The following is a 15,977-nucleotide window of genomic DNA, read 5'->3' as shown; positions in this document are numbered from 1 at the left end:
CATGGACTCTCCCAAATGGTAAAACACCTTGTTTACATGGCTTTCCTATTGTATGTTTCAAATTTACTTGGGATTGTGTCAAACGAGACTTGTTGGACACGTTAGTAGAATTTTACTTGAATGCTAAGGTGTTGGGTATTATGAGTAGATCGGCACTCATTCTTTTACTTAAGGAGTTACAAGTCGAGGAGATTAGTAGATTCTAACCTATCTCTTTGGTGGACACTTGTTTCAAGATTATTACAAAGTTATTGGTCATGAGATTGAAGCATGTGATAAATACAATTGTTTCCTCTACATAAGTGCATTCATCTCGAGAAGGCGATTACATGAGACATGCATCTTGGCACATGAAGGGACCCACTCCATCAAGTTATCGGGTAAGCCCTCTTTCATTTTGAAAGCCGATCTTAAAAAAGCATTTGATTCTTTATATTAGAATTTTCTCCTATATTGATTGTAATGCATGGGTTTTGGAGAGAAATGGAACCATTGGATCGAAGACTTGATTCATGCTACATCAATTGTAGTTTCCATTAATGATGAAAAGGGGGAGCCTTTTAAACCTAAAGAGGGAGTTGTGTCAAGGGGATCCTTTCTCCCTTTTGCTCTTTATTTTGGAGATATAGGCTTTGTCAGTAATGTTAAAGTCTATCATCAAAGGTGGTATTTTTCATGATTGTCGGGTCTTAAGTAGTGTTTGCATCTATCACTTATTTTTTGCGGACGACATCATGGTGTTTGGGGAGGTTACAGATGAAAACATGTTGGTGTTATGGACCATTCTAAGTTATTTTGAGGAGATTTCAAGACTATATGTCAATGGGGCAAAAAGTCATGTGGCCGTTATAAATGACCCTTTCGAGATAGTGCAAGTGAGGGTGGCAAGCATTTTTTAATGTGGATTGGGATCCTTGCCACTTGACTACTTGGGTCTCCCACTTCACTTGGGAGACACGTGAAATGCATTGGAGTAAGGTGGAGGACCGAAGACGTGCCAAGGTTCAATCATGTGCAGCTCAGGTTTTATCTAGGGGCGACTGCATTAATTTGGTGTGTGTTATAACATATCCACGATGGTAAATCACTTTTTGCAGATTTTTATTATTCCAAAAAAAGTGAAAAAAAGGCCGGTCACTATTTTTCAAAATTTCATATGGAATGGAAATGTGGAAGGGTGTTTGAGGACATTGGTGCATTGGGAGGTCATTTGCCAACCGTTAGAGATTGGTGGCCTCGGCATACATAACCAACATTGTTTCAATAAGGCCCTAATCTCGCGATGATTATGAGTGATTTGTAAAAGAGAGGGTATGATATCCACTATTTTTTTGAAAAGATATGATTTGGTGAACTGGCCATGGAATTGGGTGGAATCTCAACGGTGGAAGGAAGGTTCAGGTGTTTAGAAGGGTTGGGTGCTAGCTATTATCAAATTTTCTTGCTTTGTTAGGGTGAATATTGATGATAGGTACAATACCTTATTTTGACATACAGTTTGGAGGGGTGAGCAATCTTTGTGTGAGGCATACCCCCACTTGTACATTGTTGTCCACAAAAAATATGGTAGGGTGCATGAGTTTTGGTCACACTCTTCAAATGAATGGGATATTATCTTGAGACGGGACCCTTCTGAGGTCGCTTTTACTCAATGGATGCTCCTCATGGCTGATTTGGAGTCCAAATCTTTGACACAAGAACCTGACCGACGACATTGGACACTAACTAATGACGGGGAATTGAGCACATCATCATTCTACAAGGCGTTGTCTATTACCTCGGTGTAGTGGTTACCCAAAAATTCGCTTTGGGGGAAGGGGGTGTTCATTGGTGGGTTGGCTCATTTTTGCAAGACAGGATCAAATTAGAAATCTGATTGAAGCGGTTGGGTTTTCAACTATGCAGCAGATGCACCCTTTGCCTTTGCAACAAGGAATTGACTACGCACTTGTTTTGGTAGTGTTCATTTATGCGTCAATTGTTACAGCAGGCCTAGGGGACTTTAGTAACTGCTCGAAAACACTTTTGTTTCCTAGGCAAGTTCTTATCATGTAACATTTGCAAGCAAAGGGGTTGAAGTAGAAGTTCATGTGGTGTGCATGGGTGTTAACAAACTGATGTCTTATATGGTGGGAGTGTAACCAACGCATTTTTTGCAACTCCTCCACTTCCGCTGATCTCATCCTTGAGCAACTGAGATGGGACCTGACCTGCAGGGTGCGCAAGAAATGGCCGAACCAACCAATGGACTAATTTATCATAACAAAATTTTATGCTAAATCTATAACTTTTGTTTTGTCTTTACGGTTCAATGGTCGTTTATAGGGAGTTTAATTTGATGCTATACTCTATTTTCATATGCTTTTGATTTGAAGTGTGATAACTCATCACACTCAATCCATTGTACTGTTTATCTTCTCATTCAATATGAATATGTTTCTATAGAAAAAAGATACATTGTATTGTGTGTATGTGTATATATATATAATCATGTCTAATATTTATAACATATATACAAGATACAAAAGAAACCTATCTAAGCCAAGCTTTCCCTTGTTTGTACTTTGCTCAGATGCCTAAACAAGCTGGCTTGTAGCTCAACTCATCGAGACTAATTTTTCAGTTAAGCTGAGCCAAATAGTAAGCTACTTCTCTTGTTTCTTAGCCCAAGCTACAATAGAATCCAGATTCGAATACCTTAAAATATGACATATATGTATTTGGATTCAGATCTTTGTCATGTTTGGATTTTTATTCAGACTCAGACTCAAATTCAGTGTAGAACTCAATGCCAAGTCCAAATCCAATTATTAATCGGATCCAACATTGGCCACGAAATTCGACTAAAGAGATTCATATTCAAATGGATATTTAACCTGAATCCTAATTGTTTACATCCTTATTTGTATAATTAGATCCAACATTTGGTAGCTAGATTCAAGCAAAGATGCATAGTATCATGGTTTAAAACAATAATAAATTTTCTTTTCTTGTATTTTTGGGTATGTATCCCTTCTTTTCTAAATTCAAAAAGTTTTTTTTTGATAATTTAAAAGAAAAATACCATGATAAAATTGTAATAACGTAGGGGATCGATCCCAATTGGTAAGCCCATCTTGCACGAGGGTGAAAACCATTAAACCAACATGGTCATCCAGTCAATACCCAGACCTACCCATTCTAGACCTATAACTTGCTCTAAAATAGGTCTGACAAGTTTTGTTGTTCTCTTATTTACCCATTTTTTCTTAATTTTTACCAATATTTTGACAATATAAATATGCTAAAAACAGAAAAAAATCAAATTCTTTCTAAAGTAGGCACATTTATTTTGCCGTTTTAAACTGGACATATATTTGCCACAATCATTTGTATGTACAATCTAGTTGGGATCCACTTATCGAAAAAATATAGTTGGGTTCTCATGGTACAAGTCATTTTGACTCAATTTAACACTATAGATATGGTTATGTTGTACATGCTTGATTTCATAGGAATTGACTTTTGGCTAAAAAAGTTTTTATGAGTAAAACAAATTTAAAGTGTTTATATTCATATTTTTTGAATCACTAGAAAAACTCACTTATACATTGAAATCTGATGATCCAAATGTGGATCCTCATAAAGTCAACCATGAAGATCATATCTACAAGGTAAAAAACCAATAAAACAAAAAGGAAAATGTATAAAAAATTTGCACATAAAATTATTGTAGAAAAATCGTATCCTTTTAAAACTTTTGTCACTATGGTGGGTAAGAGTTGCAAAATAATATTCATTCTATAAATCCATAAGTCCAAAACTGTTAAATTCATGTTGAAAGAATCATATAGGACCCTGAGTCTATTTTCAAAAAGATTTAGGAAATGTCCCATTCTGATTTTGAACCAAATCCAGTTGAACCGACTAATTTTTAACCATAGATGACATGTCAAGAAAATATTTAAATATTAAAAATATAAAAAGATATTTTAAACCATTTTTAAAAATTATTTAAAAATAAACCTATTCATTTCATTTTTTATCAATTTTGTTGACACAATACTCAAGTCGATTCACGATAATACTGACAACATTGCATTAAACTTAGGGTTGTCAACGAATCAGACACCCAACCCATTAAGGTATACTTGAACTCACCCAAATAACAAATCGTTGACGGGTCACACTACAAGAAATTTGAAGTCTGACTAGCGCCAATAAAGACTTTTACTAGCACTAATGTAACGTCAGTAGTTTCACCAATAAAAGTGTTGTCGGTAATGCATTTACTGGCGCTAATGTATAGCACCATAAAAGACATTTTTACTAGCACTAAAATAGCACCAGAAAAAATAATTTTTCTAAGACAAAAAAAGTGTCAGAGAAAACTCCCTTTTCGATGCTAAAATAGCATAGAAAATGTTTTTTGGTGTTAAAATAAAATATCACCTTTTCTGGCGTTATTTTAGTCAGTGATAGTTTTTTCCGTTAATTTAATTTTTTCTCATGTAATTTGCTTATATATTCATTCAAAAGTGAACTTTCTCATGCATACATTTATTCATCAATTCTAAAATGATCTTGCTTATACATACATTCATTCATGTATTTATTCATTTAAAAATGAACCAGTTCATACATTCATTCATTCTAAAATGAACTTGCTCATACATATATTAATTTTTTGCATTCAATATGAACAAACTTATTTATTCATTCATCACCAAATGATCATGCTTATACATACATATATTAAAAAATAAACATGTTCATACATACATTCATTCATTTATTAAAAAATGAGTATGCTCGTACATACATTCAATCATTAATTCAATAATGAATATACTTATATGTACATTCATTCATTTAAAAATAAACTAGTTTATACATTCATTCATTTCATTTATTCGAAATAAACATGCTCATTCATTTCATTCATAAATAAATGAATATGCTCATGCATTCATTTATTTTTTGCATTCAATATGAACAAACTTTTACAATCATTCATTCATCACCAAATGAACATGCTTATACATACATTCATTAAAAAATAAACATGCTCATACATACATTCATTCATTCAGTTAACTTGGAGTTATTCATATATTCATTCATTTCATTTATTCTAAATCATAATTCATATTCATTTATTCTAAATCATACTTCTTATTCATTTCACTCATTAAATAGTGAACCTCCATATTTCCAATATTCACATTTGAAACCCTATAAGAAACACAATATTTAAAGCATACACACACAACTATGTATATTTATTCATTCAATCATCCATAACTCCAACATTCATATATGAACCTCTATAAATTCAACATTTATATTTGAAGTCCTGTAAGAAACACAACATTTAAAGTATACATACACCTATAACTATATATATTTCTTTTTTTTAACTCTCCGTAACTCTAACCTTCATAACTTCAATATCTACGTTTGAAACCCTACAAGAAACACAACATTTAAGGCATACATACACACAACTATATATATTTCTTTTTTCAACCCTCTGTAACTTTAACATTTATATTTAAACTAAAAACTTAAAATATTATAAAAAATATTAATTAACATGTTAAACAACGTCAGTTAACAAAAAAAATAAGTTTTATTTCAAATATGTACTAATATTTTTATAGTTTATAAAATAAGAAAATGATGACATCTCATAACCTCAAGTTTTATAACTCAAAATAATGCATCAGTTGTAACCACTAATGAGAAGAGATATAAGATGAACATGTTGTCAAGTGCTCATCAAAAGTATTATGCTGCTTGAAAATCTTCCTAAGCATGCACCTGAAGTTTTTTCAAGCTTTTGCGTATTTCTTCAACACCTATGTTCTCATCATCTAAAAAATGTTAAACTTTTTGTGCAATAACAATATATGTATCTTATTTATAGTTGAATAAATAAATACTAAAATTCAAAAAATATATATTATATACATGCATAAGAAATATAAATACCATCACTAAAGTCCAAGCATCCTCCTTGTAATAATATCGTAATGCATGCCAAAAAATAAAAATGCAAAGGTGTGTGGTCAGGATCTCATGTGATTCTTCCTATGAAGTAACTTAGGTATTGTGTCTCTCGCCCTATGGGTTGGGCATACATATTAATATCAACCTTATACTTTTGTTCCTGCATTAATATTTCTGATGATACACGTTTAGGGCACATCTGTTAAAAATTCAACAATAAGATAACATTTATGACAAAACAAGTATTCAAAATAAACATGCATTTAATAATATTTTACAAAAATATGAATTATAATTTCAACATCTAAAATTTAAATCATACATAAAAAAATAAATCAGATTTAACATGCATTCATTAAGAAAATTGCAAAAATATTGATTAATATGCAAAGTTGCAAAATTTAAATCATACTTAAAAAAATAATTTAGTATGCATTCAATCAACATTAGCAAATATATATATATATATATATATATATATATATATATATATATATATATATATATATATCACAAGAAAGCATAAACATATCACCAAATAGATGAAAACCTACAACTATTGCGTAGACATTCTTATATGGTTGTGTCAATTGAGCTTTCAATGTTTGTTCCTAGGATATTTGTCATAACCCAATTTATATCAACATCGTCATTTACACTTTTAATATATGAATAACATGTGGTTCATTAGTTCAATATGATCAAATACATCTTTTACTGGCTGCCACAAGAGGTTAACACACTTTCGACATGGGCACCTGAGATTTCTTATTCTAGGTAACTTCTAAGATATTCTTAACTCATTTCAAATAGCGATCAAGGTCTTTCCTATGAAATCATGAAGGTTATCGAGGAAATGTCATCATCAACTATTGCATCTAAATTCAATCTTAACTTGCAATAAGGCAACTAAAAATACTTAAAATTACCTTACAATTTGGATCCAACTTCTATCATCCATAATGCTAGCACACTTCTTCGGATATGTACAATTTCAAAGAGTATTGCCAAACTGGATATCACGTAAAAAATATTAAAGTACTATATACATATATAATTATATATACATATATAGTAAATTAATTTAAAATATATGAATTAAAATGCAAAGCCCTAAATTCTAAGTCATATATGATATGCAAAACCCTTAAAATTTAAATTGCGCTAAGCAAAAAAAAATCGGATTACGCATGTATTTACTAAATAACTTACAAAATTAACAATTAAAATACAAAGCCCTTAAAATCTAAATCATATTTGAAAAAAAATCGGATTAAGCATGCATTTACAAAATAATTTTCTAAATTAGCAATTAAAATACAAAACTCTTAAAATTTATATCATACTTAAAAATAAAATCCAATTAAGCATATATTCACTAAATAAAATTTTAAATTGGCAATTAAAGTACAAAACCCTTACAATCTAAATCATATTTGAAAATAAATTCAGATTAAACATGCATTCACTAAATAAATTATAAAATTAATAATTAAAATACAAAACTCTTTAAATCTAAAGTATATATGAGAACAAAAATTGGATTTAGCATGCATTCACTTAATAAATTATAAAATTAGTAATTAAAATACAAGACCACTAAAATCTAAATCATACTTGAAAAAAATTGGACTAAGCATGTATCCACTAAATAAAATTTTAAATTAGTAATTAAAATAAAAACCCCCTAAAATCTAAATCATACTTAAAAAATAAAATCAGATTAAGCATGCATTCACTAAATAAATTTCTAAATTAGTAATTAAAATATAAAACCCCTAACATATAAATCATACTTGAAAATAAAATTGGATTAAACATGCATTCACTAAATAAATTTCTAAAATAGCAATTAAAATATAAAATTCTTAAAATATTAATCATACTTAAAAATTAAATCAGATTAAACATGCATTAACTAAATAAATTTCTAAATTAATAATTAAAATATAAAACCCTTAAAATTTAAATCATACTTGAAACAAAATCGATTTAGCATGTGCATTCACTTAATAAATTATAAAAAAATTGTTTATAATCTAAAACTCCTAAACTTAAAGTATAGATAAAATCAATCAGATTTAGCATATCTTGGATGAGGACGTCGAAGAGGATGCCGTCGAGTGAGGACGCTGGAGATGATACCGCTGGTGGTGGTAGACAGTCGAATGTGGTGGTGATAGGGATAGAGAGGGAACACAAACAAACAAAAAGAGGAGATGTTAGTGGCGATGGTGATAGATATATAGAGTGAGAGGGAGAGAGAGGAAACACAAATAGGAAGAGAGAGGGGGAAAGAGCCTGTGCATGAGTGAAAATGGTTAGATTTTTTAAATGTATTTTTATTTTACTGGTGCACTTTTTTGTACGTCAAAAAAAAACTCTTTAAAAATGTATTTTTTTTTGCGTTAGATTTTTTTTTTTACTGATGCATGTTTTGTTTATGATAAAAAAGTTTTTATATTGATGGGTACATCTAGGGCCAATATAACTCACATTTTCATTGGCGCTACTTAAAATAGTGCCAATGAAAATACGCACGCCAGGTGGATGCACCAGCAAAAGTGTTTCTTCGTATAGTGTCACAAAAATGAAGTCTCAGACGATCGACATAATTTCAATTTTTTTTTATTAAAAATACATATAAAATACTTGGGCCAGGTCAGGTACCCTGTAAAAAAGCCGGGTTGGGTTGAGTTCTCAACACAAATCATGACCCAAATACGGCCTGCATATTGCTCGGGTGGGGTTCGGGTCGGTAATTTTAATGCCCATAACCAGAAATTTGAGTTCGGTTCGGATCTGAGACTCGATACAAACCGACCCGTTGACAGTAAACCCCTGAAAGGCTAAAACCCTACGACCCTCTCTCTCCCAACCTCTCCAAGAGGAAGAAAACAGAAACGAACGAAGGCCGCGATGTCGTCGGCGGCGTCCTCTCGCCTTCTTATTCGAACTCGTCTTTATCTCCTCCCTCGCTCCTTCTGCACCACCACCTCCACCACCATCGCCAACTCCCGCCTGAAGAGCGCCGTGAACGACATCTTCGGAGAGCGCAACTACGAGCGCCTCGTGGAGAAGTTCAAGGAGTGCTCCAAGGAGTACCGATTCCGCTGCAAGCACAACGTCTACGAGCGCACCGTCCTCCGCCTCGCTGCCGCGAAGCGCTTCTCCTGCATTGAGGAGATCCTCGAGGAGCAGAAAAAGCACACCCGCCTCGCCAGCGAGGGCTTCTACATCCGCCTCATCACCCTCTACGGACGCGCTGGCATGGTCGAGCACGCCCTCCGGACGTTCGACGAGCTCCCCGCCCTCGGTTGCCCCCGCACCGTGAAGTCCATGAACGCCGCGCTCACCGCCTGCACCGATTCGAAGGATTTCGACAAGGTCAGGGCACTCTTTGGCGAATTGCCGGAGAAATTGGGGGTTAAACCGGACGTTTACTCGTACAACATCCTCGCCCGGGCGTTCTGCGAGGTGGGTAGCCTCGATCTCGCGTTGTCGTTGCTCGGAGAGATGAAGAACAACGGGGTCAGCCCCAATTTGGTCACATTCAACACTCTGCTGAACGGGTTCTATCGCGGGGATCGGCGGTCGGAGGCGGAGAAGGTCTGGGTGGAGATGGGGAGTTGCGGGGTGGAGCCGGATACGAAGAGTTTCAATGCGAAGATGCGCGGATTGATGGCGGACGGGAAGACGTCAGAAGCTGCGAAGGTGATCGATGAATTGGAGTCGAGAGGCCTGAAACCGGATGTGGTTAGTTTCAATGTGTTGATCAAAGGGTATTGCGAGGAGGGTAACGCGGAAGAAGCTAAGAAATTGCTCTGTGAAATGGAGAAGCGTGAATTGATAGCGAATCGGTCGACATACGAAACAGTCATTCCTGTTCTTTGCAAGGGAGATGATATAAACATGGCTCGTGAATTGTGTGAGGAGGCTTTGAAGAGGAACTGCTTCATCAATGTGGAGGTTTTGCAGGACGTTATCAACAGGCTGGTTGGAATTTCGCAAGACGGGAAAGCCAAGATACTTTTCGAGCTCGGGTCGGAAAAGGCTTACTACGGTTCGAGTTTGAAGATGCCAGGTTGACACGGTCGCGCCATTTTGTTGTGCAGGGACTCGATGCTGTAAACCCGTGTAAAAGTTCTAATTTCTTCTGATTCATTCAGAATTGTGGTGTTTTTGCTTGATACATATGCGGATCTGAGATTGTTTAGCTCACATTATCAGGGTTGGTTTTTTTCATGTTCAATGTTGTGCTGGTGATTGTAAGCACTAATTTCATAGAAAAGATCAATGAAAAAAATCTTTAGATTTATTATGCAGTGGCTCTGCACATCGTGCTTCTCTGTGTTTTTGGTTTGGATTTTGAATCGACACAGAGAATTCTAGTGCTTGAAAAATCTTTCCTCTGAAGTTCAACATAGCTGAAACAGATAATCTTTTCCTCTTGCTCTGTTTACTCAAGGCATATCAGATTAACAAATTCAATATACGATGCTCACTTATGTTTATACTGTGCTTGTTTTTAGTTGTAGACTCGTGAAAAATGTACGGTCATTCACATACATTTCTTTCAATCAATTCATGGTGGGGAGTCCTTTGACCATCTTAATGATCAGTTAACTCTGGATATTTTTGTTTTTAAATACCCTTAGCTCCTCAATCCTTGTTTGTTCTTTATTCTTTGACTTTGTATTTCTTATTGGAATTTGAGAGGTTATTGCCTTATTTGTGGAAGACAGTAATACACTTCAGAATGCTATGTAGGAAAGGAGATACAGAACATGCAAATGCTGTCAGTCGATATGCTGATCACATGGTCCTTGTCCGAGCTCATGGCGTTGTTCACGGTGGCTGTCTCACTCTTAAGGCTGGTTAACTTTTTCTCGATCTAGTCGGTGACAGACTAGGTGAACTTGAGAAGAAATTGTTGTAGATAAAAGAAGTGCTTGCACGAGATACACGTTGAAATTCTATTTTGATGGATTTTGTTAACTAAAGAATAGCAAATAAATCTGCACAAGCATGATATTTGTTGTTTACAATCATGCTGGTGAGTATCTATTTCAAATTAGTAAGATTGATTGAGCATGGCTCCAAAATCAGAATCATTTCCTCCAAGAAAACTTTTGAACCATCCAGCTGATGCTTTGGGAATTCTTGTCAGATTGTTCTTGTAGTCCACAAAGTAGAGTCCAAATCTCACAGTGTATCCAGAGTTCCATTCCCAATTATCAAGTAGCGACCATACAAAGTAGCCCCTTATATTGCAACCATCTAGCCTGCATTTGATATTGTGATACATTGAACAATTTTTAGTTCATCAGTCTCTTATGTCTGTGTGGTGTTCGTCTAAAGCATCTTTATAATGATTGCCAAAATTCTAGTCTTGTTTTGCAGTTCTGATTAATGTGCAAGGACCTGGCCAGGACTTGCAGGATTCCTTTATGTGGTTGGATCCCCAGTTGAAGGCATACTGGTTCTACTTGACCCTTTCTAATGCGATTAAGTCAATGGAACACCTCCTTGGTCGACCTATATTAGGTCAGGCTAGTCCTTAAGTTGATTGTAACATTGATACAGTGGATTGATTTGTGTAACTTAATCTTGAGTTGCTGAATCTCTTGGAGATAGAAGCTGACCACTTCCCCAAGTATCCAGGTTATTGAGCCTTTGAAATATTGGACCTTTGCATATGTCTCTCTCTCTCTTATTTTTTATCATGTACCTTATAGCTGCTGATAGATTTGAGAGATACTCCTTGTGATATCCAATTCTCTTATCATCTTGCAATGCCTTATCTAATCCAATAAAAGGGCTGTTTGGATCATCTATACCTGCATTATTTGATTCAATTATTCAAAAAAATCTGATTCAAAGTTGGCAGATTCATGAATTCATAGATGTTGCTTACCATTTTCTGTTATAATTACTGGTGGATTCCTGTACTTGTCCCTGATGTACAGGGCCAACTTGCGTATACCCCAAGGGACGATGTGTAGCCAGCGTGAAGCAGCCTGAAGAAAATGCATTTCACAAGCAGTGAGGTTAAGCCAAAAAGGTTCAAGTTAGCTGCAAAAATGGCTAAGTTAAAATATACCCTTTCTCCGATTTGCTTTCCACCCTTGAAGGCTGCAACCAAGATTATGTAGGATTAAGCACGGGAGAGTCACTATTTACAAAAATAAAAAAGAATGCAAAAAATAACAACAGATTTTCTAACCTGTTGTAATGACTGCAGAATCAGAGTAAGCATCTCGCAACACCAGCTTGTGTATTCTGCTTCGATCATTTCTGGCATACAAGCTTGTGTAGTGATTTATGCCCACGAAATCAAAGGAGCCAGCCAATGATTCAGACATCTCTAATGTAAAATTAGGTAGCCTACTGCCTACGAGTTGTTGCATTGATCGTGGGTAGCTTCCGAACATAAGAGGATCCAGAAACCTGTGACTTGTTTAAGTTATAATCAACCAATTTTGTTGGGAGGAAGTTTGCATGTTCCTGTGATTACCATCCTAGTCCAAAGTCCATAGCTCTTTGTGCAGCATCCCTGTCTTCTTTCATGTCAGATATGGGTTCATACCATTTGGCATCTAGGGAAATTCCAACGAACCCTCCTTGACTTTCCTGTATGTCATTCATACTCTACATTATTTGACTCTTGCAGGCAGATGCATATAGGTTAGCTGCAAGTAGAAGACCAGACCTTGAAATACTGTTGGTATGTATGATACGCTGCAGCATGAGATAACAGGATGTTGTGGGCAACTTTGTATGGTTCAGTTGATGATTCTCCATTCTCGCAGAAAAAATGCCACAGGATGGAGCACCTTCCAGGAGCTTGAAGTCCTACATCGTAACCCAATATGGAAAATCCATGAGGCTCATTGAAGGTGATCCAGTGTTTTACTTTGTTACCAAATGCTCGAAAACAGGTGTAGGCATAGTTTCTGTAGTCTGTTCTGTAAACAGAGAAATGACATTCAGGAAATTGTTACTAGTTCATGCAGCTGATTTAGAAAAGGATTGGTTGAGTGCAGGACATAGAGGTGCCCTCTGTTAGTGACTGAAAATTTGCATAGGAAAAACCAATTACAATTGAAGAAAATGAGAATTTTACATGGTGGTCACTTACACTATTTGCTCACTCAACCAACCTCCATATTGGTCTTCAAGTGCCTGTGGAAGGTCCCAGTGAAAAAGCGTGACATATGGTTGGATATCTGTCAACATCCACTTCATTAATTTTTTTTGTTATCTTGAATAATTTCCTGAGAGATAAAGCTCATTATGTTTTGGAAAGCTTACTTTTTTCTAGGAGAGCATCTATGAATTTGTGGTAGTATTCTATTCCTTCTTGATTGGGTTCTCCACTTCCATCTGTAGAATATAATTGGAGGCTCATGTACCACAAGAAAGTTGGGGGATTTCAAAAAGAGCTACAAGAGACAATATCTTACTTGGGAAGATTCTGGGCCAAGAGATAGAGAGTCTATAGGCATCCATTCCCATGTCACTCATCAAGTCTATATCACTCTGTTTCAGGCATAATTCTCATTACTGTAACATTTTAGAATAGTGGTTGAACTGAACAATCAGAAAAACACAAAGAACATAATTAGCACCAAGGCCATATACATGTCTGCTAGTTGATAGGTCAAGCCATTATTAACCATTAATTAGACAAAGGAGGTCCATTAATTGCATTCCTTGCCACCACCTAGGTCCGTGGAGTCTAGGTCCAGTGAGCCTTTCAAATGTACAAATCTTTATCTCATTTGTGGGAGTAGACAAGTCTAGTGAAGCATTGTGTCTGTGTTTGTGTCTATGGAAAACAAAATGAGACTCCTCCCCACCCTCAGAAAAGTTTCTACAGAAAAGAAGGGGAGATGAGTCCATCCCATGATTTTTCTACCTTGTGTGGCCCACCAATCTATTTGATATATCAAAATGCCCAATAAGTTGGGAGTGTTCCCTATTGGGTGTACATCCTTTTATCATAAAGAGGATGAGCTTTGAGAGAATGATTCACAGTTACTTGCAGAGCAGAGCTTTGCAGTACCAGACCTGAGATAGATCTTTCAAGAAAACAAGGAAATAGTATCAGACAGCTGAGTTTATAAGGTGCTGATTATTTGGTTTCCTTTGAGACTAGAGAATTGCACAGTTATTTTATGCTGCTGGTTCTTGGATCAAGCCTCAGATTTTTAACCATGTTATCCTTGATCTGGTAAACTGGTTTCAACAAAGTCAGTTTGAGTTATCTCATTTGACTGGCTTCATTTTCTGCTTGGTGGCTGACTTAACCCCGATCAAACCCAATAGTCTGATGGCCCAACCCACTAACCTCAGGTTCAGGTTAGTAGCAGCATTACCCATGAGACCAAAAGATTGCCCAGCAGTTTGGTTCATTTGATGTGTATCATTGAGTCATCTTGTGGATAGAGGGTTTCCCAATACACAATCATTTTGCATGGCCTGCATTCTAGTGTGGTTTCACTATAACTAGTCCACTTCTCAAATGGTGATAGTGGATGTCTAATCTACCTTGAATCTGTGATACTGATCTACAGCCATGTCTGCATTGCTGAAATCAGCGATACGCCCTGCAAAACCAGTCAATTCTGCATCAGAAACTCAGTTGTGAAGCTTTGTATCATCTAATTGGTCAAATGAAAAACTCCATGTCAAGACCTGGTTTTCTAGTGAAGGTATCCCAGATGCTCAAGCCCTTCTTCCCTTCAGTCACTGCCCCTTCAAACTTCAGTGGTTAAAATTTTTAGAACTCATTCTTTAAAGTATTTACACACACACACACACACACACACACACACACACACAGAGAGAGAGAGAGAGAGAAAGAGAGAGAGAGAGAGAGAGAGAGAGAGAGAGAGAGAGAGAGAGAGACCTGGTAGGCTGAAGATGCAGTGCCAAAGACAAATCCTGGTGGGAAACTGGCTCTGCTAATGGCTTCTGCCTTCATGAACAAGCACAACAATAACATGAGGGTGGTAGGAGCCATGAACTGTCAGCTAACAATAGAAAGCTTTGGGAGATATTCTTTCTTCTCATCTATAAATAGCACAGCCCATATTTTTTGTGAAGAAATAGAGTGAGCAAGCGCTACAAGCAATCCAAAAGTTTTGTCAAGGCACCCCCTGCAAAACCTCTGAAAAAGGAAGAACTAGTTTGGTTGGTAAACTAGTTTACCAAGGCATGTAGCGTAAGCAAATGGGATTAGCTTGAATCTATATATGTCATTGGACAACTCATTAAGAATTGAAAATTTTTGCTAGTTGGGGAGTCAATTGTAATACTGTACGAAGTCACAAACCATCATTTTAAAATGCTACAGTTGGTGAACCGTACGGACATCTGATGTTTGTGAGGTCAGGTCAAGGTGTGGGCTTGTTAAATAGGCAAAGGAGTAGGGTTGGGTTTGGTTTGAATCCAGGTGAAACCAGACCCAAACCTGATTTGAGATGATGATACCGGGTTTGAACAGGTCCAATTGGACCCACCATAAGAGAAACGATGCACAGACCATATAAGGATTACATGAACCAGACTCGGACCATTACTGGTAAAATAATATTTTTTTATCTTTTTTAAATTGCAAAATTATGGATCTTAGTCAGAACTCGGGTCGGGCTCGGGTTTGGTATGAAATTTCACAAACCTTATCCAGATCCATATATTTATCGAACCCTTCAAGTCCGACCTAGATTCTAGTTGGACTTTCTTATTTTTTGCCAAACGCTGGCCCTATAAGGTTTGGTACGGGTCGGGTCCAGGTTACGCTAAGTGAGACTTATGTCTACTTGGTTAAAAATAAATGCGGGTTATTTGCAAAAACATAACCAGTTTTTTTATAATTCAAATTAATTCATACCCCAATAAATGATAAAAATACAAAACCATACCTAGTTTTCTCCTTACTTGTACAAATACATGCCCACTGCAATTATCATTACCTTAAC

The 15,977-nt window shown here is 35.8% G+C and overlaps 1 protein-coding gene across 1 annotated transcript; it reads right to left on the bottom strand.

Moving 5' to 3' along the window:
- Positions 1–11,065: 11,065 nt before the first annotated feature.
- Positions 11,066–15,019, bottom strand: BGLU41 (beta glucosidase 41). Its single transcript, XM_089997170.1, is given in 13 exon segments — positions 11,066–11,276; positions 11,723–11,831; positions 11,909–12,011; positions 12,095–12,126; positions 12,218–12,441; positions 12,509–12,624; positions 12,704–12,959; positions 13,133–13,220; positions 13,306–13,397; positions 13,565–13,584; positions 14,512–14,603; positions 14,692–14,758; positions 14,906–15,019. Coding segments are annotated over 13 exon segments (1,524 nt in total).
- Between the last annotated feature and the right edge of the window lie 958 nt (positions 15,020–15,977).

This window comes from Nuphar pumila, chromosome 2 (assembly GCF_984573655.1).
Source record: "Nuphar pumila chromosome 2, dmNupPumi1.hap1.1, whole genome shotgun sequence".
NCBI lineage: Eukaryota > Viridiplantae > Streptophyta > Magnoliopsida > Nymphaeales > Nymphaeaceae > Nuphar > Nuphar pumila.
This window is presented reverse-complemented; position numbering and strand designations above follow the sequence as displayed.